Source organism: Talpa europaea (assembly GCF_964194135.1).
Source record: "Talpa europaea genome assembly, chromosome: 15".
Taxonomy (NCBI): domain Eukaryota; kingdom Metazoa; phylum Chordata; class Mammalia; order Eulipotyphla; family Talpidae; genus Talpa; species Talpa europaea.
Window position 1 is genome coordinate 34,707,926 of NC_140083.1, and position 20,768 is coordinate 34,728,693.

At 39.2% G+C, this 20,768-nt stretch overlaps 1 protein-coding gene across 1 annotated transcript in view; it reads right to left on the reverse strand.

Annotated features, from left to right (window-relative positions):
• MYRFL (myelin regulatory factor like) overlaps window positions 1-20,768 on the reverse strand; it is a gene marked incomplete at both ends in the record, with an annotated part of 100,329 nt that overhangs the window by 38,715 nt on the left and 40,846 nt on the right. The window contains 5 exons of the mRNA XM_084255983.1: window positions 7,606-7,696; window positions 9,718-9,828; window positions 11,301-11,377; window positions 15,039-15,234; window positions 18,559-18,706. Of these exons, the coding sequence (XP_084112109.1) occupies window positions 7,606-7,696; window positions 9,718-9,828; window positions 11,301-11,377; window positions 15,039-15,234; window positions 18,559-18,706 (623 nt within the window). The remainder of the gene's footprint in view (window positions 1-7,605; window positions 7,697-9,717; window positions 9,829-11,300; window positions 11,378-15,038; window positions 15,235-18,558; window positions 18,707-20,768) is intronic.

The window sequence follows — 20,768 nt, forward strand, 5'->3', positions numbered from 1 at the left end:
CCCATCACCATTTATTGACGCGCCTATCCTTGTGCCAGTGTATGTTGTTGGCTCCCTGGTCATAGATTAACTGTCCATGTAGATGTGGATTTATTTCTGAGTTCTCAATTCCATTCCATTGCTCTCTGTTTCTGCTTTAGTTCCAGTACCAGGCTGTTTTAATTACTATGGCTTTATAATAAAGTTTGAAGTCTGGAAGAACAGCCCTGCCATTTTTCTTTTTTTGTCAGGATTGCTATGGCTATTGTGATTCCATATGAATTTCATATGTTTTGTTCCAGTTACTTGAAGAATGCCATCAATATTTTTATTGTGATTATAGTGAATCAATAACAGCTACATTTGTCGTGTGCTCATTTATACTCTAATTCTATGAGCTATGTACTATTCTCCTTAGTTTATTGCTACTGAGACTCTGGAAAGACAAATTGCCCAAAGCTACAAAGCTAGTAAGTTCTGGAGCTGGAATTGTATTTCCTTTGATTGTTACATAATGATTCTAACCGCCTATTTCATAGTGTTATCTAGAAGTAACCCTGGTCAAATGTGGTCTCAAAAAAAAAAAGTTCAAATGCCGTAAACAGGCTAGACAAAGTTCTGGAGCTATTACACTTCAATAAAATTCCACGTCAAAAGTTTTTTCCACTCTCTTCTCCCCACTTAACTTCTAGCTGCTGAATTTATTTCTAAATAACCATAAGTAGGGCTCTCTGAAACTTTCAAAATCCTCCCAACACAATTAAGTCATTTATAAAATTATGACCTAGTCTTCTAAATATGAATTCTGTGCTTGAGACAGGTTGTCACAAATTCAGACAAACAGGGAACTGGATAATCTAAAACATTAGCACTAACATAGTGGTTTTGCTATTTTCCTGTCTGGAAGTATGGGAGACATTATAAACACAGCACCTGAACGTGCATGGATGATCTCTGACAAATACTCAAGAAACCAGTAACAATAATTTCCTTAAGTATGGGACTGGGAGATGCAGAAACTGGTCAGAGGGAAAGTCACCACTCACTACACATTCTGTTGGTATTATCTGAATGTTTTTACCATATGTATGTGTTACCAATTTTAAAATAATAATGAAAAGAAACCACAAAGTTTAGTTCTTAATTTGAGTTCAGTTAAAGCATTTTTAGGTGTCTTCAGCATCCTGTTTCATTTCCACCTGTCTAAACCCTGAGCTGGTTGAAAGACACAACCATTGACATTTGATGGACAAACGCAATGAAAGAATATAAAGCAACAACTTTGAACATTATTTTGTGTGAATTCACTTGAACAAAGAGCTTTTCTGCAAAGTCCCTAGAGTCCCCTTGGTTGTGAATGGCAAATTGGCTTTGATTCAAATCCTTTTATAGCAAGCAATCAACTATATCCAAAGGTACGCCGTATAAAATGTTGATGTGTTTTGCTCTATTCTGAACATAATGAGCCATTCAAGGAAACAAAATAGGACAGTGATGGATTTTTTTTTCCTTAATGAGTTTTAGGATAATTATTATCATGTTTGGTAACTTGATACTGTAACCACAAATATAAGTAGATTTATTTCTTTGGAACAATTACAACAATCTCAATTGACTTTCATCAGATGAAAACTCAAGTCTCTAAACTATGTTCAAATTATTTTGGAAGGGGTCACAGATTTACAACATTCTAAATATCTATTTCTAAGAAGGTGTCCCTAATCAGCAATGGGAAATGTTATAAAATCTATGAACTTATTTCCATTTTCTGGTATCCACAGTGTTAACATATCAGAGAAAACTGTAATGTTTCTCTTTCTTGGATTATGAAGTTGTGGTCATATGTGGCCCACTATGGCTGATTGATATCAAACACCAAAATGAATTAGTGTTTCTAAAATACTTTTATTATTTATCTTATAGTATAAATACATTTATTATATATTTAGGGAGGACCTTTTAGTTAATATTACGTGTGACTGTGTGACCTTAGGGCAGTCACTTAACCATTCTGCATCAGTATTTGTCCTCTGAAGAATAAAGATAATGTCTTTACTTATCCCACAGGTTGTATAAGTCATGAAAGTCACATACGTATGAAGACTTTCCAAATCTGAGGATGAATACTCTTCAAATTCTACCTTGACATACTCTGCTGTGCAGAGCAACAATGGTTCTACCTATAACCATTCATTTTCCTTCAGCAACAGGCTGCAAGTTTGCACAGCTTGTGGGGGGGGGGGGGTGGGAGGGGAAATCTCCATTCACAAAGAATACAATGTAAATGCCGCCCTCTGCAGGTGCTTGGATAGGAAACAGTATTCACAGTAATCTGAGACATGCTCTGTTTAAATTTGGTATGGGGAGCAGGAACTTCTTTGTTTTACCACTGTTTGGACTTCTAAAGTAGCAGCTAATGATCATAAAAGGAGAGCTTGTGCCTAGGAAGGCAACTTATAAAAAAATCCCTTTTTGTGCCTTTTGAAAAGGCAATGGAAAAATGGGCCTAGAAATGCCCTCTTCCGGTGCAACACAAATATGGTTTCCAGGCCAGCAACATCAGCATTTCCTGGAAGCTTGTAGAAATGCACATTCTCAGGCATCTCTAATCCACTGAATCAAGAACTGGGATGGGACCCAGTATCTGTGTTGCACAAAAAATCCTTGACAAAGTTTAAGAATTACTTCTTCAGGGGCCTCCCTGGTAGCATAGGGATTAAGTCTCAGCACTATCATGCGCTCACTGCTATGGCATGAGTTTGATCCCTAGGAGGGAGGTGACACACATGGCACAGCAGACCTCTCCTGTCTCACCTGCTGCTCCCCTCAGCAGTGTATTTCAGTAGATCTACCTGTTCTGCTCTGCATTTTGTCTCTGGTGAATCCTCTCACCCCCTGCACCTCTGGCCTACACCCCAGTTCTTGTATGCATAAATAAATAAATTTTTTTTAAAAAAGAATTACTTCTTCATGCTATAGATTCCTAGTCAAGAGTTACCCTGCCATCATGGATACAAGTTCTGGTGAATCCCAACTGCAGAGTGAAACATATTGCTCCGCACACTGACTCCTTTGGATAAATAAAAGTTCATCCACACTCCAGTTGAGGTGTGGTGTGTGTATACACGTGAGTGAGTGTGGTTGGTGGGGGAGGGAGAAGAGGTTTATGGTCAGAAACGGACAAGAGTTGTTGAGAAATAGAATTAAAAATGGAGATGGTATCTGGACTGGCTTTGCTCTACCCTGGTCCCTTGCAATCCTTACAATGGTATGATTTCTTTTGTCTTCCCTGCCCCTGGCTATTAGTTTCCCACTCATGGCAGTGTGATTGCAGAGTAGGGCAACAAAGACTTCTTGGGGATGTGCTCATTTCTATTCTTCTGGAAAAGAAACTGTTAGTTTTCAAAAGTAGGAAACCTTGGTGCGTCTTTGAAAGGCAGACAAAAGTAATCATCCCTCCTGCTTGCCACACAGCATCCCAAAGCAGGTTTAATTATGTGTTTTAGAAGGAAAATGGAGCCAAAGTAAATCCTACTCATTAACAAGGAGAATCTGAGGGAACTCTGCTGGGGAATGCTCCCCAAAACAAAGACCTGGGAAATAAATCTTTTCTTTGGAGAAAGCCTTAATTTCCATTAAATTGACCAATTTACACTACAGGACCATAATATACCTCTAAAGCTGTTTTGATTGACAACACAGATGAGCAATTACCAGGCCCTGCCCACCATTCTTTATCCAAGGAGAATTTTATAAAGCATGGTCTCCTGAACCCCTCCTGGAGACCTGAAACTCATCTACGTCCAGCCTTCTTAAAATTGCCCACATGTTAAGGAATGATTCTCAGACCTCAACATGAATCTGGATTTACTAAATGTGATTTGCAGCTCCCTATTATCATTTGGTCATATCTTAACATGATTTCAATTGTAAAATTTTCTGCCTCTATTCTAGAACTCAGGCAGTCATCCAAAAGTGTGCATCTGGCCTATAAAATATAGGCTGACCTGCCCTCTTCAAACCCAAGTTGCGTATACCTGTCTTGTGGCCTCCACAGTCTCCAGGGGCAGAAAATGTGTTCTGTGAACTTTTCTTAAGGTTCCCTGATCAAACAATAATGCAATTTCATAGGGCCTCCCCGGTGGCTCAGCGGTTGAGTGCTGGGTTGCGAAGCTGCCCACAGCCTCTGCAGTGCCGGTTCGATCCCCAACCGCCAGGCAAGGGTCCCACAGGGCGCAACAGACCTCTCCTGCCGCCTGCTGCTCCCCTCAGCAGTGTACTTTATCAGTCTGCCTGTTCTGTTCCCCGCTCTGGCTCTGGTGAATTCTCTCACACCCCTGTGCTTCTGACTATACCCAGTGCTTGTATAAATAAATAAATAAACAAAATCTTTAAAGAAAAAAATAATAATGCAATTTCTTAAATTCAGTTTTTCTCTTGATTGGGTCAAACCTTAAACAATTAAATGGATCCAAAATTCTGTGTTCCTTTTCACTACTACATTTTGGGATAAGAATGGAATAATATCAACAAGATATTTCTTGTTAGAAAGGCTGGGGGGAGAAGGGTTTGTGTTATGGCCATTATTATTATTTCCATTGTTGTATGATAACCCTTAAGTTATCCAGCACACTTACAGGAAAGGGCATTTTCTCTAACCAAAAATGATAATGAGAAGAAAGCTATCAAATCTGGAATGTATTTTTTTAAAAAAACAAAAGTTTAGTGACTAACATTGACACCCAATCTGTACTAAAATTTAATCTTTTAGTAATCACACTAAATGAATTGCAGAAATCTTCAACTTCGCGAAGTCATCACTCTGAGTTAAATTTCTATGCTCTGCATATGAGGAGATGCCCATTAACAGAGAGCTTTGGCAATGGAATTTTCGGGTGGTGGGATGCCCACTTGTGCTGCTTCTGTGTGGACTTGCACAGAGCCAGAGTGGAGCTCAGCAGGGGCTGCCAGCAGGACATGGTGCCTACCCCTAGGTAAACCATTCAAAGTATGCAGGTGGGCAGCAGAGCCTGCCTCAAGCAGGCATTGCCCAGCTCACGGTGGCCCTTGCGAGATACCTAGTCTACGCTGACTCTGAGAAGAATGGCATTGTCTGTTTTTATTTCTTCTTAGGAGAAATCAGAAACAGTAAGTAACCTGGGTTTCCAGACTTTATTTTATTTTATTTTTTAATATTTTATTTTATATAATTCTTACATCATTTTTCATCTTTGTACAATGTATGCATTTTCATTTTGGTTATATTCCCCATACAATTGCACCCCCTCCCTTATTTTGACTCTAGTTCTTCCTCTCCCCACCCCTCCCTAATCCCCCCTCCACCCCATAGTGTGTCTCTGGTTTATAGTTGCTTGTTGATTTTGATTATTACTTTGCATTGATTATTTTTTTTCCTGGCCTCTTATTTAGGTTTTCTAAATTCCTGCTATGAGTGAGACCATCCGGTATTTTTCTTTTTCTTTCTGACTTATTTTGCTGATCCTTTCTAGCTCTATCCATGTTGCTGCAAACTGCATGTGTTTATCTTTTTTGATTGCTGAGTAATATTCCATGGTGTATATGTACCACATCTTCTTGATCCAGTCATCTATTTTTGGGGATTTGGGTTGTTTCCATAGCTTAGCTATTGTAAATAGTGCTTCTATAAACATAGGCATGCAGGTTCCCTTTGGAATTACTGTTTCTGTGTCATTTGGGTAAACACCTAGGAGTGGAATTGCTGGATCATATGGAAGCTCTATGTTTAGTAGGTCCAGAAATCTCCACACAGCTCTCCATAGTGGTTGGATCAGTTTGCATTCCTACCAACAGTGCAGAAGAGTTCCTTTTTCTCCACAACCTCGCCAACATTTGTTGTTGCTAGGTTTTTTAATATGTGCCATTCTCACTGGTGTAAGATGGTATCTCATTGTAGTTTTGATTTGCATTTCCCTGATTACAAGTGATGGTGAACATTTTTTCATATGCCTGTTGGCCATTTGCATTTCCTCTTCAGAGAAGTTTCTTTTTAGCTCTTCTGCCCATTTTTTTGACTGGATTATTTTCTTTGTTGTTGTTGAGTCTCACCAGCTCTTTGTAGATTCTTGTAATCAGTCCTTTATCATTAGCGTTGTGTGCAAAAATGTTCTCCCAGTCGGTGGGGTTTCTCTTTGTTTTTGTTATTTTCTCTTTTGCTGTGCAGAAGCTCTTTAATTTGATGTAGTCCCCGCTGTTTATCTTTGCCTTCACTATCACTGCTTTGGGTGATGTGTCCAGACCTTATTTTAGATGAGATACTGCAGCAATGCAGTCCCAGATTACATCAGGTCTGATATCAAAGACCACCCTAGACCTGCTGAGGGGTGGATGGGAATCTCTGCCCTTGGGTCCTGACCCAAGGAAAGGGCTCCACCTAAGTCTTGGCGCCTCATTTGCCACAGGCTAGATCAAGCCCCACAAAAACACGACCTGGAAGAAGCATGCAGAGCCCAGCCCTCAGCCTGGGTCATCTCAACACTTCAGAGTTTCACATCATTTCCATCATTACTTCATCTCCATTAAAGCTGTGAACCACAGTTTACAGATTTATACTAATAGGTGGCTTGCTATTTTTAATTGACTATAAGAATGGCACAGAGGGCCCTTTGTTTCAGAGATAGTTCAAGGTGAGCAAAGACTCACTTGCCCAAACGGGCAGATCTTGTCCCCTCCAGCCTAAGGTTAACGGTAGCACATGTGCATGCCCACAGTGAATGACTTTCCCTGTCGGAGTTTGTGAGTCCTTCCTATGTCACCTCAAAGATCCATGACAACACAGCCCAGCTCCCAGGACTGCCAGACCTGCACTTCACCAGTTACCTCATGCCCCTGGCATTCTCAGCAGAGGCCAGTCTGACCTCACACAGATGCAGCTGCCAATGCTTTATGTTTATGTGATGGCCAGACTCCCGTCCACAGCTGCAACCAATCACTCATTCAGGAAAATGTGCTAGGCCATTACTATGTGCCAGGGCCCAGATGCCTCTGGGATCACCAATCACTTTTGGCCATGGGATGCCTTCCTGCCACTTACCACTTCCTACCCTGTGGGCTTTGGGCTCAGAGAGAACTGGGTTATAACTTGGACTCCATCATTTATTTGCAAGCTGTGTGATTGTGGATGCATCCCTCATCTTCTTGAACTTCAGTACTTCTGGGTGTAAAGAATGTAATGTAGATGTGAAACAATGTAAAATTATGTCATGTATAAATTATTTAGCCAAGAACCTAGAACATAGAATAAAAACCATGGTTTCTCAGGAGAGGCACTAGTGACATTTGGGGAAGGCTAATTGTAGACTGATTGTGAACTATAAAGTGTTGAGGAGCATCGCTGGCCTTAACCACATGGCACTAGTGGCATCTTAAGTTGCAACAACCAAAAAACATTTGCAGACATTGCCAAACGACTCCTGGGGGGACACAGAGAATCTTTGGAACCACTATGTGAAAACTGAAACAGTGCTGCTATTATTATTTTCAGTGACTGAGAAAGCACATACCTTAAATATCCCATTGACAATACAAATTCAACTCACAGGGAAGAAAAGCATGTGGGATCCAGCACAGCCAAAGAACTGGGCTTACCCTTACAATGATCCGTTCAGAGATGTGGGCAGATAACAAATAGAACTGGTCCTGGCTAGCAGCATACAGTCCAACCACCAACATGAAGTATCTGATTCAGAAACAGCAGACCAATGTCAACACATCAGGCAACAGAGATATAATTTGTGTAATCAAATGCGACCCAGCAGTTAATCAATAGTGAATTTACCTAAATATGTTTGTTTGCATATTTAAAGAATTTCTCTTCTGCTTTACATTGTCCCTCCTGATAAATAAGAACAGAGTTGATTCACTCACTATTGTTTGGGGTCTGCCCTTTGCTCAATGTCAGGTAACTGGGAGCTGCATAGCTGGGCCCTCGGCACAGCACTGAGCACAAACATATGAGCAATGGGAAGGTGTCCAGAGCTGCCGCAGTCACATCCTATGCTCTGATGGAGGGGACATAACAGGGCTTGCCCATCCTCACTGGACCCTTCCCACCATAGATGCCCTATACCTTCTTCCATGACTTTAGTCAAAGACCTGCACTCTCCCTGTTATCTCAGTTGCCTCTTCACTACACCATTGACAAGACACTTAAGATCAGACCATTCCTTGAAAGCAAAATAAAAACCACCCCCATCTGAGGAGATTTTGCAAAAGAACTGCATGAATAAACTTCACCAACTTCTTCTGCTACATTGTACAGGCTCTTTAATCCCTGAGAACAGCCTTCTCTCTTTTTTCAATTTTATTTATTTTTCTATTCCCCAAACAATTGCAACCCCCCTTATTTTGACCCCAATCCCTCCTCTCCCCGCCCGTCCCCCATAGTGTGTCTCTGGTTTATAGTTGTTTGTTGATTTTGATTTTTTCTTTATTATAGTTATTCTTTTTCCTGGTCTCTTATTTAGGTTTTCTAGATTCCTGCTATGAGTGAGACCATCTGGAAAGCTGTGTGGCGATTCCTCAACCTCCTAAAGATGGAGCTTCCATATGATCCAGCAATTCCACTCCAAGGTATTTACCCAAATGACACAGAAACATTAATTCAAAAGGGCACCTGCACCCCTATGTTTATAGCAGCACTATTTATAATAGCTAAGCTTTGGAAACAACCCAAATGCCCAAAAATAGATGACTGGATCAAGAAGATGTGGTTCATATACACAATAGAATATTACTCAGCATTCAAAAAAGATAAACTCATGCAATTTGCAGCAACATGGATGGTGCTGGAAGGGATCATGCTCAACAAAATAAGCCAGAAAGAAAAAGAAAAATACCAGATGGTCTCACTCATAGCAGGAATCTTCTCCTCTATCTTAAGTGCAGCAGTAGTAACAATTGTTAGCTACCATTATTATTAGAATAACTACCATGCCCATCACACACTGGACAAAATTGTTTATCTACATTAATTCATTTAGTTTCCCCCAAGCGACCCTCTTGAAGTAGGATATTGCTATTGCCCATTTTACAGAATAGAAAATTGAGTCTTAGAGTTAAATTGCTCAAGCTCACCCAGCTAGTAAATGGCATATCAAATAGGCAAATTAATCCTGTCCAATTCCAAAGCCTATGTTCTAAAACCAATGGTTCTCAAATTTGAGCTCGCTTCAGAGTCACCTGGTGACTCTGTTACCAGGTGGTTAAAATGCAAATTGCTGGGCCCCACCAGCAGAGTATGGGATTCACTAGGTCTCCCCCCAGCACCAAGAACATGCATTTCTAGTAAGTGACTAGATGATGCCATCACTACAGACCTGGGACCATACTGTGAACCACAAATCTAAACTACTAATGAAAATTTATTTTCTTTTTTAATCAAAGAAAAGCTACAGCAGCGCTCAGGACCCAGTGATAATATTGGGGACCAGCGCACAGGTTTGAGAAATGCAGTCAATCCTCAGCCCTCAAATGACAATGAACTTGTAATCACTCCAGAGAACCCTGGGGGTAGAGGGATCCAGGCCAGCATATTTGGGGCTGGGCAGGAGAGTAGAGATTTCTACTCTCTCTAATAGACTGAAATTGTCAGAGAAGGCTGGAAAGTAACTGAGGGAGGCCCAGTTTGTCTGCTCATGTGGCCAAGAGGAAGAAAGAGGCCTCTGGGGAAACTGCCCACTCAGATAAAGGCCCCCATACCTCTGGTCAGGATTTGGTTTTCCCTTCTTTCTCATGTTATTTGCTGTAGTTTCACTGAAGTGTAACCGGCCCAGCGTGACTTTGGTGACCTGGTCCGCCAGCAGGTCGATTCTAAAACAAACAACAGAAATACCAAGAGACAGTCAGAGAAAACAGAGCCCTCGATGACTATTAGATTCTCAAATATGTTCAGTGCCCAGTTCTCACCATGATGTGGAGGACAGTCAATTCCAGTCACTGATCATTAATAAAGTTTCCACATCACAGTGAGAACTGGCCATCAAGGAAGGTCATGGCATGATTCTTGAATGGTAAGAAATGCTCATTTAGCAGAAAATCAAGCCCAGAGTTTCTGACTCACAAAGGTCATATGCTCCCTACACTATCTCTGGGTTCTTTTATGTCCACAGCAGGGAGAACAGACGAATTTCACTGTGTGACTCTGCTAGTGTGGCTACTGCCTCCTGATTGAAGGAATTTCTCTAGGCTCCTGGAGAACCCCTTTGCATCTTTCTCATGGATTTGCCCTTTCTTGGTCTGGCTGTGGGAGGTAAGGCAGTGGGCACCTAAGGGGGACCACACAGACCCTGCCTGGATGATGGAGAACAGATGCACCAGGGCAGGTCAGTGCTGCTTGTATGTGTGGCTCCTTCACAGTTTTGTACACAGGCTCATGTGGAGCTCCTGCCTGGTCAGTCCCAGCTGTAAAACCATCTGCTTCTCAGACCCAGTGCTACTGACTCCGGGCAAAAACACTGACATATTTCAATTATCTCTCAGTCAAATCAGTTAAAAATCCACTCCCGCTCCAAGCCCTTCTAAAGTTAGATGTGCACTTAGGACCACCATATTGTTCTGGATAATCCCAGGCCTGTCTGCTATCTATTTTGGAACCCACTGGGCAATCTATTAACATTATTTTAGAAAATAAGAAAAATGAATTGCAAGCCGGCCTGATTACAGAACCCTGAATTTAATCCAATTAGCACTGGGCCAATTTAAGTGAAAATAAAGAGAAAGATCTAGCTATAATCTATTTCAAGGAATCAAAGTTCTTAGCAAGGTTGTCACTAACAAATCATTATAAAAATAATGATTAGGGCCTCCCCAGTAGCGCAGTGGATTGAGAGCCACGCTGTGAAGCTGTCCACAGCCTCTGCAGCGCAGGTTTGATTCCCGGCCGACCAGTGAGAAACCCACATGCAGACCTCTCCTGCTTCGCCTGCTGCTCCCCTCAGCAGTGTCTTCGGTCCTGTCCATCTGCCTGTTCTGCTCCCGGCTCTGTCTCTGGTGAATTCTCTCACCCTCCCACGCCTCTGACTGTACGCCAGTTATTGCATAAATAAATAAATCTTTCTAAAAAAAAGTGATGACTTTAAAAATGGAGTTTTTATAAGGAATTTTCTGCAATTATTTCAATGTATCTTATCAACTTTTATTTTTGTTGATCAGTCTGTGCTCATTATACTAAAATATTAATACTAGTGTCTAAAATAGACTTCATTTTAAATACTCAAAATAAATTGGGCAAAATGCCTTTTCCCCAAAACATTCACAAAGAAATTCAAAAGAGAAATTCTTACTTAACAGGATTGAAAATCTTTTTGCTTCTGTCTGCTTGGGACTGTTCGATAGCGATTATTTGATTGCTGGCTTCTAACTGTTTGGAACAACAAATAGTAAATGAATTACTCAACAAATCAATTCAATTATTAATAAAAATGTTCATTATTAAGTAATGTTCAAGCACTTAAAAAGTTCTAAGACATCAAGTTAGCCACTGGGCAGGAGCAAAGCAACCGAAAAGACAGCAGGACAGTGGCCCCTATTTTAAAGCAGTGTGCTTTTGGTCAGAAAAGAAACAAATACTTGCAAAATTAAGCAATGAACACACAAGACAACAGAGTATTTCAGGTAAGCAGAGACTTAGTGTGGGCAAATAGAGATTGAAACCTAGGAGCAGGGCAGCTTAAAGGGTATGTGCTGCCTTCATTCACCCATTTATTCATTCATTCTACAAATATTTGTTGAATTGTGCATGTAGCATTGCCCTAGGCATGAGAGATGAGAAGTGCACACAGTTAACAGAAATCTCTGCCATTGAAGAGCTTACGTTTCTATTACAATGAAACAATAGCAATAAAAACGAATATAACATAGGAAATGACATTTAGTTCAGTACTTGAAACAAACTCCTAAGTTACTAGTGAATAATGCAAGGGCATGGAAAAACCCATTCTGTCTTATATGGCTTGTGGGTAGTCACATAGAAACAACTTTTCTGGAAAGCAACTGGGCAATCTATCAATAAATCAAGAGTTGTAACAATGTTCCTATCTTTCATGTGTAAATTCCTTTTCTGGAATGTATCCTCAAGTAAAGATGGGTGTACTTGAATGTTCACTGAAGTCTTATTAACAATAAAACATTAAACAAAATTTAAAATAAAACAGGAATGAATATGATACAACCATAAATGGGAAGCTATATTACCTTTGTCAATATTTTTATAGAATCTTAAATATTATATAATGTTATTTTCACACTACATTAACCACAAGAGATTAATTTTATAATGGAAATATTAGGCTACCAAATGGTGAATTCCACGTATGAATTTTATCTCTTCTTCATAGTTTCCTTTTGTATTCTAAAATTTTCACAATGGATTTATATTACATCCATAATCAAAAAAAGGTTTTATTGTTTACTTGTTTGTTGTTTGTATTTTGGTTTTGTTTGGTTTGGCTCGACTTGAGAACAGTTTGGAGTAAGAGCAGCTGATGTGTTCAAGAGTGAAGCCCTATTTGGGGAGACTCAGTAACTCAGCCCAGATTAATGATCACAATAAAATATGCAGAAAATGGATGATCTCCCCTTGAAGAGCTGAATCTGAGGCAACAATTTAATAAATACCTGCTGACCACTTAGAAGTCATCCTACTGGCATTCTAAACCCAGTTATACCATTTACTATCTTGGATGAATTGTGTGACATCACTGGGTCTCTCTGTAAATTGAATAAGAGGAAACATTAACCAGTGTTTCTTTGCTTTTTCAATTCCTTTTTTGAGAATTTGTAAAAACTACTAGTCTACTCCATCTGAAAATGCACTAACACCAAAAAGAATTAAGAACACATTTAGTAAAAGAAATACAAGATTTATTCACTTGAAGACCACACAACTAAAGTTTGAAGAGGTGTTGTATCCATATCTGAATGCAGCCTTAAGAAATTGGCAGACACACAGACCAATGGAACTGAATAGAGAGCCCAGAAATAAAACCACACTTATATGGACAACTGATCTTTGACAAAGGGGCAAAGAATATGCAATGGAACACAGACAGTTTGTTCAATAAATGATGCTGGGAAAACTGGACCACCACATGCAAAAAAATGAAGCTAGACCACTACCTCTCACCATGCACAAAAATCAACTCAAAATGGATAAGAGAACTAGACATAAGACCTGAAACCAGGGCCTCCCCTGGTGGCGCAGCGGTTGAGCCCTGGGCTGTGAAGCTGCCCACAGCCTCTGCAGCACCAGTTCAATCCCCGGCCGCCAGTGAGGGTCCCACATGACACACAGACTCTCCTGCTGCCTGCTGCTCCCCTCAGCAGTGTATTTCATCAGTCTACCTGTTCTGCTCTCTGCTCTGGCTCTGGTGACTTCTCTCACCCTCCCGCGCTTCTGACTGTACCCAGTGCTTGTATAAATAAATAAATTTTTTAAAAAAGACCTGAAACCATAAAATATATAGAAGAAAATATAGGTAAAACACTAAAAGACATACATCGCAATAACATCTTTAAAGACTCATCTCCCAAAGCAAAGATAGTCAAGGAAAAGATAAACACCTGGGATTACAACAAACTGAAAAGCTTCTGTACAGCAAAAGAGACATTAACCAAAACACAGAGACACCCCACTGATTGGGAAAAAAATCTGCACTCCATTCAACTGATAAGGGACTTATCACAAAGATATACAAAGACCTCACACCACTCAACAGAAACAAAATAAACAATCCAGTCAAGAAATGGGCAGAACTTAAAGACATTTCTCCCAAGAGAAAATGCAAATGGCCAACAGGCATATGAAAAAATGTTCAACATCCTTTATCATCAGGGAAATGCAAATCAAAACCACACTGAGATACCACCTTATACCAGTGAGAATGGCTCATATCAAAAAAACAAGCAATAACAAATGTGGGTGAGGATGTGGTGAAAAAGGAACTCTCCTACATTGAAGGTGGGAGTGCAAACTGGTCCAACCACTATGGAAAGCTGTCTGGAGGTTCCTCAGTCCACTAAAAATGGAGCTACCATATGACCCGGCAATTCCACTCCTAGGGATCTAACCTAAGGACACAAAAACATTGATTCAAAAGACCACCTGTACCCTTATGTTTATTGCAGCACTGTTTACAATAGGTAAAACCTGGAAACAACCCAAGTGCCCAAAAATAGATGACTGGATCAAGAAGATGTGGCATATATACACAATGGAATATTATTCAGCAATCAAAAAAGATAAAATCATGCCATTCACAGCAACGCAGATGGAGCTAGAAGGAATTATGCTCAGTGAAATAAGCCAGAAGGAAAAAGAAAAATATCGGATGGTTTCACTTATAGCAGGAATGTAGTGGAACCAAATAAGACATCAGTGTAAAAAAATAACAACAGTACAAAACACAACAAAGCAAAAACGGACGATTATAAATCAGAGCCATCCTGCAGGGAAGAGAAGGGAGAGATATCAGAGGGAGGGAGGGAGGAGCACGGGGGACTGAGGAGATGGTGCACGGGTGCACTCTATGGGGACTACACCTGAAGGTGTGGGGGGAAGCAAATATTGTTTAAAAATGAACAATGATGTAAAAAAATTAAGAAATTAATTAATAAAAAATTAGAAAAAAATTGGCAGTTACTTCCTATGTCTTAGAACATTAATTCTTCGAGCCCATTCACCATGCTATGGGGAAGCACAAGCTATTGCATAGAGAGGCTCACATGGAAAAGAGTCAAGGTCTCCCAGCTACAGTCCCTTAAAGTTCTTGGTGGATGGCCAGCACAACCTTGACATTTGTGTGAATGAGCCAGCTTGGAAACTGGATCCAGGTTCAGTTGAGTTTTGCAGCTATGACTCCTGAGCAGAGATGAGTTTCAGAGTCAAGCCCTGCCCAAGCTGTAGATTGGTGGCCCAAATAGATAACTTATTATTTTAAGTTGCTAACTTTGGACTAGTTTGTTGTGCAGTAATAGGGAACTAGAATACAGTAAGTACTGGTTGAATTAAATAAAAGACTTACCTTAACTCCAAAAGCTTTCAAGTAAAACATTTCTATTGGTTTTAAGCCCACTTGGGTTTTGACAAATTTTGGACTTCCCCAAACTTGGATATGGATGGTTATCTGAAAATGGTTCTTCTTTTGGCAAACAAAAGCTTCATCTGCTGGTGAAAAAGTAAATCCTTTGTCTGTGACAACTTGATAGCCTATATCAGGTCTACAAAAAGAAGAATCAAGAAATAAGTTTTGCAAACATTGTCTTTTGTTAGCAATATTAATATGTAAATATGTCAAGCGAATACATTGTGGAAAGTGCCTCTTACTAAAATTTAATCAATGAATTCCATGTATTTTTACTGAAAAAAAAAGTAAACAATGTTTCAAAACACAACTGGCTCTCACAGTTTTTATCTACTCAAAAGGAAGATACACAATTCTTGCCAAATAGAAGCATTGTTTCCTCAGTCTGCTTTTCCCCTTTGTGCTTTCTGGTTTGTGCTTCTAATTTGCTTCTAATTTGACTCTACAATATAATGAAAGAGGTAGGCTGGAAGTGAAGAAGTCACTTCATACAGAATTGTGAAATACATGGGATAGAATTAATCTCTTTCCTCCTTTAAGAAAAGTCTCTATGTTGATTTATAAGGATGCACACATGAAATTTTATAATGTTTGCAATATTATTTCAATAAGAGGGTTTAAAATTTAAATTAAAAAAAAATTAATCCACAAAGAAGTCTCTCAATCTTTTCAGCAATGCTATACTCCAGCAGCCAGGTGGTTGAATATTCAATCTACTGATGACATATGGAAAAAAAGCACACTGGTCAGAATTAGCAGAAATAGCTTTAAGTTGGATCAACCAAAGCCAGTGAGTCTACCAATTAAAAACCTATTTTCACTAAAGTATGGTCATTTCCTTGTTATCTTCTCACTGAGATATAGCACTGGTAACCTACTTTGCTGGTTACTTCTGCTGAAAGAAATGGTTGAGGGTGGGGTGACTAATCAGGCTTTTGCTTTATTTGTTTTATCAATCATTTTTCAATAGCAATGCTTTTTGTAATATATGTTTAATGAAATATTAAAGGTCAATAAAAACAAAACATTAAACAGCCACACGATCAGGTAAAGAAGCGAATATATAAGTTGAAAACTTCTCAGGTAAGTCTGCAAAGATGGAACTTGAATTTTTATTCATCAAGGTTCCTACATGTATGTTTTTCCTCAGGAAGGACGCTTCTTCCCAGGACCACAGAGGAAATGAGTACCTAACTGCTATGGCTGCTCCCCCTTATTTGTGGATTTTCACATCCTGGGACCTCAGTTTGGATGACTGCCATTAAATGGACAACATAGTGTTTCTAAATTTTCCTCTAATTTCACAGACAGAAAATATTAATGGGACTCTGGGAAAATAGTTTTCATGCTCTTTGCAAGTTAAGCACCTTACCAATGGATCAAGTAACAGAGCTATTGATTACCTTCAAGTAGCTGATCAGTCAAAGTCTCTACACTCACACTGCCCACCAGCAGCAACAGGAAAATCCATTGAATGAAGGATTTAATAAGATCATCAATCTTACACTATCTGGGAACTTTATATTGACTCCAGTTTCTAGAACTAATCTGCTAATTTGCTCATCTAACGGCTGGATGGATTGAATTGTATAGATTTTACTGCAGAGGGTAATAAGAGCTGTCTTGGTTGAGAAGAAAGGAAATATCTTTTTGTGATATTCTATGTTTCACTGTCAAAAACTCTGTAAGATTTACAGCTCAAATATGAGCCTTAACTTGAAATTTCAGGACAACTGTAAACAGAAACTGAATCTACCCACAATTATTACTGCTGAAGATTAAACACCAGTCTCTATTTTTAGAAATTTATTCTATTTATTCTATCTAAGAATAGCAATTCTGTTTTTTGATATCTAAAGTTAATTCTAAAATCAACTAAATTGACATTTTAAAAGCTCCTCTTAACATAGTATTTAAGTATCATTCAGAAAAAAGAGATTTGATAAATCTTCAATGTCCTAACTTTACTGCTTTAGGTAATTTAGGGAAACTATTTGTAACAACTTAGACATAATAATCTAAGAAAAGATAAGTGATTTTCTGTCTGAATGAGTAGTCAAACCAAGATGGCCTGAATTCTAATCCAAATGAATATTGCCTTCCTTTTTTCTTATGAAAAGTGAACTGCAGCTAAGCATTCTAAATAATTCTGACTTTATACCTTTGGGTTCATTCCATTCTTGTATTTTTTTCCAGATCAGTGGAGCATAGATAGGCTGTTCAAATAAATTAAAAAAAAAAACTACTCAAATAAGAAGAGCAAGAGCAGTTACCTTGAAAATGTTATCAACTCAATTGCACAGGGCTGAAAGCATTAAAGTCTTTAATTAAGATACTGTGCACATGTGTGACAATTTCATGCCTCAGTACTCATATTTAAGATCAAATATGGAACACTACCCAAAAGATAACCAAATTAAGGCTAAAACTCAAAATAAGGCCAGTGGACCCATAATTTCTTTTTATAGTTGCACACAATGTCAAAGACAGAAGGTTGTGAGATTTCAATAAAAAAGTTAGTAATTCATGTTTTTGTGCCTCCCATAAAACACACCAACTCCCAAATCAGTTTTAACTCCCTAGATTTTTGTCTGAAGGAAAAGATTTCTTCCTTCTAGTTTGCCCAATATAAAGTCCTAGAGATAATTTCTGTACTTAAATAAGTCACATTTGAATTTAGAAAATACCAAGAAGACCCTCAAGTTTATAGTTTATGTTTTTATATTTATTTCTTGACAGTCCTACTCTTTAACTATTAACACATTTTAGTGTTTCAAGAAAATATTTATAAAAAATGAAAATTGTAGAAGACCGGTTAAGTAAATTATTTCCTAAGGGACAAAGATAAGTCTTAAAGGATAGTTAAGAGCAATAAGGCATAAGTTCACATTTATTTCTTCTAACGATAATATTTTAAGAAGATAAAACTTTTCCAGTTTAAGGATATTTTGTAGATTTGGGTTTAGTCTCTAATACACCACTAATTATGATGGCTGCAGAATACACTGACAATGAACTTAACAACACTGATTCACAGCATAGATATTGGAAGGGGTGGGTGCAAGTGGCTAACAATTTAATATGTCCCCCAAAATTATTCTATGGAAGTATAAATTAACCTCAGGATTAAATGTTAGTGACTTGGGAAATCTCCACTTTCCACCCTTTAGTTTAAATTGGACATGTGATCTCAGAAACATTCCCTTTCCCTCCATCATTTAGTGGGTAAGTTATAATATGAAAGAATTACACATTTGGATTCCTGAAGGCTGGAAACCATACCCCAAGTATTCTTTAGCAAGGATGTACAACACAAAGAGTAAGACAAACCCTTTCTCAGTGACCCTTCCCACTTGCTCAGGGTGCCTCTAAACCCACCAAATACAATTTTGTTCTGAGATTCAGCACTGCTTTCTCCCCTCACTGTCCAGCCACCACAGAAGAGTCTAAAGCCACTTACAATTTTTCGTAATGACCATTTAATAAACTGTGCCAAGGAACACTTTGATAGGGTTGCCATTTCAGAGCAGGAGAGCACTGGTCTGCGGGCATCATGTTCTGAAAACTGTCGTGGTCTTTCTCTTCAAGGCTGTGATTCCTACCTATCACTGCAAAGAAATAGTATGTGAGTCCTTCCTCCAAGGATGTTTTCCCAGATTCGGACAGCTGCATTGAGATAATGCATGAAAGAGGCAGAGTGGCCCCATGGGAAGTGGCAGCATTGGGAGCATTGGGACTAGTAAGTGTGAAGTGAGCCTTGTTTCCTCACCTATAAAGAAGAGCTGGGGTCAGTGATCTTTGGGGTTCAATAATGGGCACTTGTTGGAAACTTTGCCTTCAGGATCTACCCTATTTTTTGCATAGCATCACCTCACTTTCAGTCTGCACTATTCCAATAGTCTAATCCCGGTCCCAGAAATATAAGGGGCCCAGGTGCAGATCAAAGTACAGCAGGTCCTCAAATAACATCACTTCCTGCAACAGCCTCTCTTTAGCACTGATGAGTGAAAAAGCCTGCCAAAACTAAACAAAATGATATTATTTGAGGATCTGACATTATTCAAGAATCTGCTTTAACTATATGTTGCATAGTTCAAAGTAGCAGTTTCTGAGAACTTACTGACATTAAGGAAGACTGACTGTACAGCATTCACTTGCATTAGTAATTGCATCAAATGGACACATGGTCTAATCCAATCCAAGTAGAGTGGATCTCAGGACCTCCCAGAGTGCATGTCAAAGATGCTGACTCGTTTCCATCAAGTTTGAACCTGTGAGATACATTCCCAAGAGCAGCTGGCACCATTTTGGGACATGAGGGGAAAGCCTGTCTGGGAAGGAAGCCAGCGCAGCAGAAGGCAGCATTAAGAATGAAGGGCATATGTACCACATCTTCTTGATCCACACACAATGGAATATTACTCAGCAATCAAAAAAGATAAACTCATGCAGTTTGCAGCAACATGGATGGAGCTAGAAGAGATCAGGCTCAGCAAAATAAGTCAGAAAGAAAAAGAAGAATACCAGATGGTCTCACTCATAGCAGGAATTTAGAAAACCTAAATAAGAGACCAGGGAAAAGATTAATCAATACAAAGTAAAAATCAAAATCAACAAACAACTGTAAACCAGAGACACTATGGGGGTGGGGATAGGGAGGGGCGGGGAAAGGAAGGACTAGAATCAAAATAAGGGGGGGGGTGCAATTGCATGGGGAATATAACCAAAACTAAATGCATACATTGTGCAAAGATGAAAAAAGATGTAAAAATTATATAAAATAAAATATTTAAATAAAAAAAAAAAAAGAATGAAGGGCACCTGGATCTAATGGCGTGACCTGAGTTCTGCGATCCAGTCCTAAGCTTTTGGGTTACAGGAACCAATAAATCCCCTAGTTTTGTTTATTTGTTTGTTTGTTGCTCATGGCAATTTGAGGTTTGGTTGTTTGCCTCTTTGTTTTTTGTTAATTACGACAATTCATTTTAATTTGTTACAGGTCCCTTGTGGCACCGAGATTGTGTTGTCCAACTAGCTTTTGACCTTAGAAATTTATTCACTTAGGGCTTCCCCGGTGGCGCAGCGGTTGAGCGCTGGGTTGCCACTGGGCCACCAGAGGAGGGTCCCACATGGCGCGCAGACCTCTCCTGCCGCCCGCTGCTCCCCTCAGCAGTGTACTTTGGTCCTTCTGCCTGTTCTGCTCCCTGCTCTGGCTCTGGTGAATTCTCTCACCCTCCCACGCTTCTGACTGTACCCAGTGCTTGCATAAGTAAATAAGTAAATAAATAAATCTTAAAAAAAAAAAGAAATTTATTCACTTCGTGTCTTAACTGCAAAATAGAAATTAGAACACATGCCCTGCCCATCTTGCAACATTATACAAGCAGAGACTAGCATAACAGAACTGAAAGCACTTTTAGAAGCTTATATAAAATGTCTTATTGGTATATAGTAATAATTATGTGAAATTGCTATTATTTGACCATTTTTAATGTTTTATTTAATGTTGCAAGATGGGCAGGGCATGTGTTCTAATTTCTATTTTGCAGTTAATTTCTATTTTAATGTTAAAAATAGTCAAATAATAGCAATTTCACATGGGTAACCTACTATTTTTGCATAGCCCTTGCACGTTGTCTTAATTTGAATATGCCTCCAAACTCTATGATT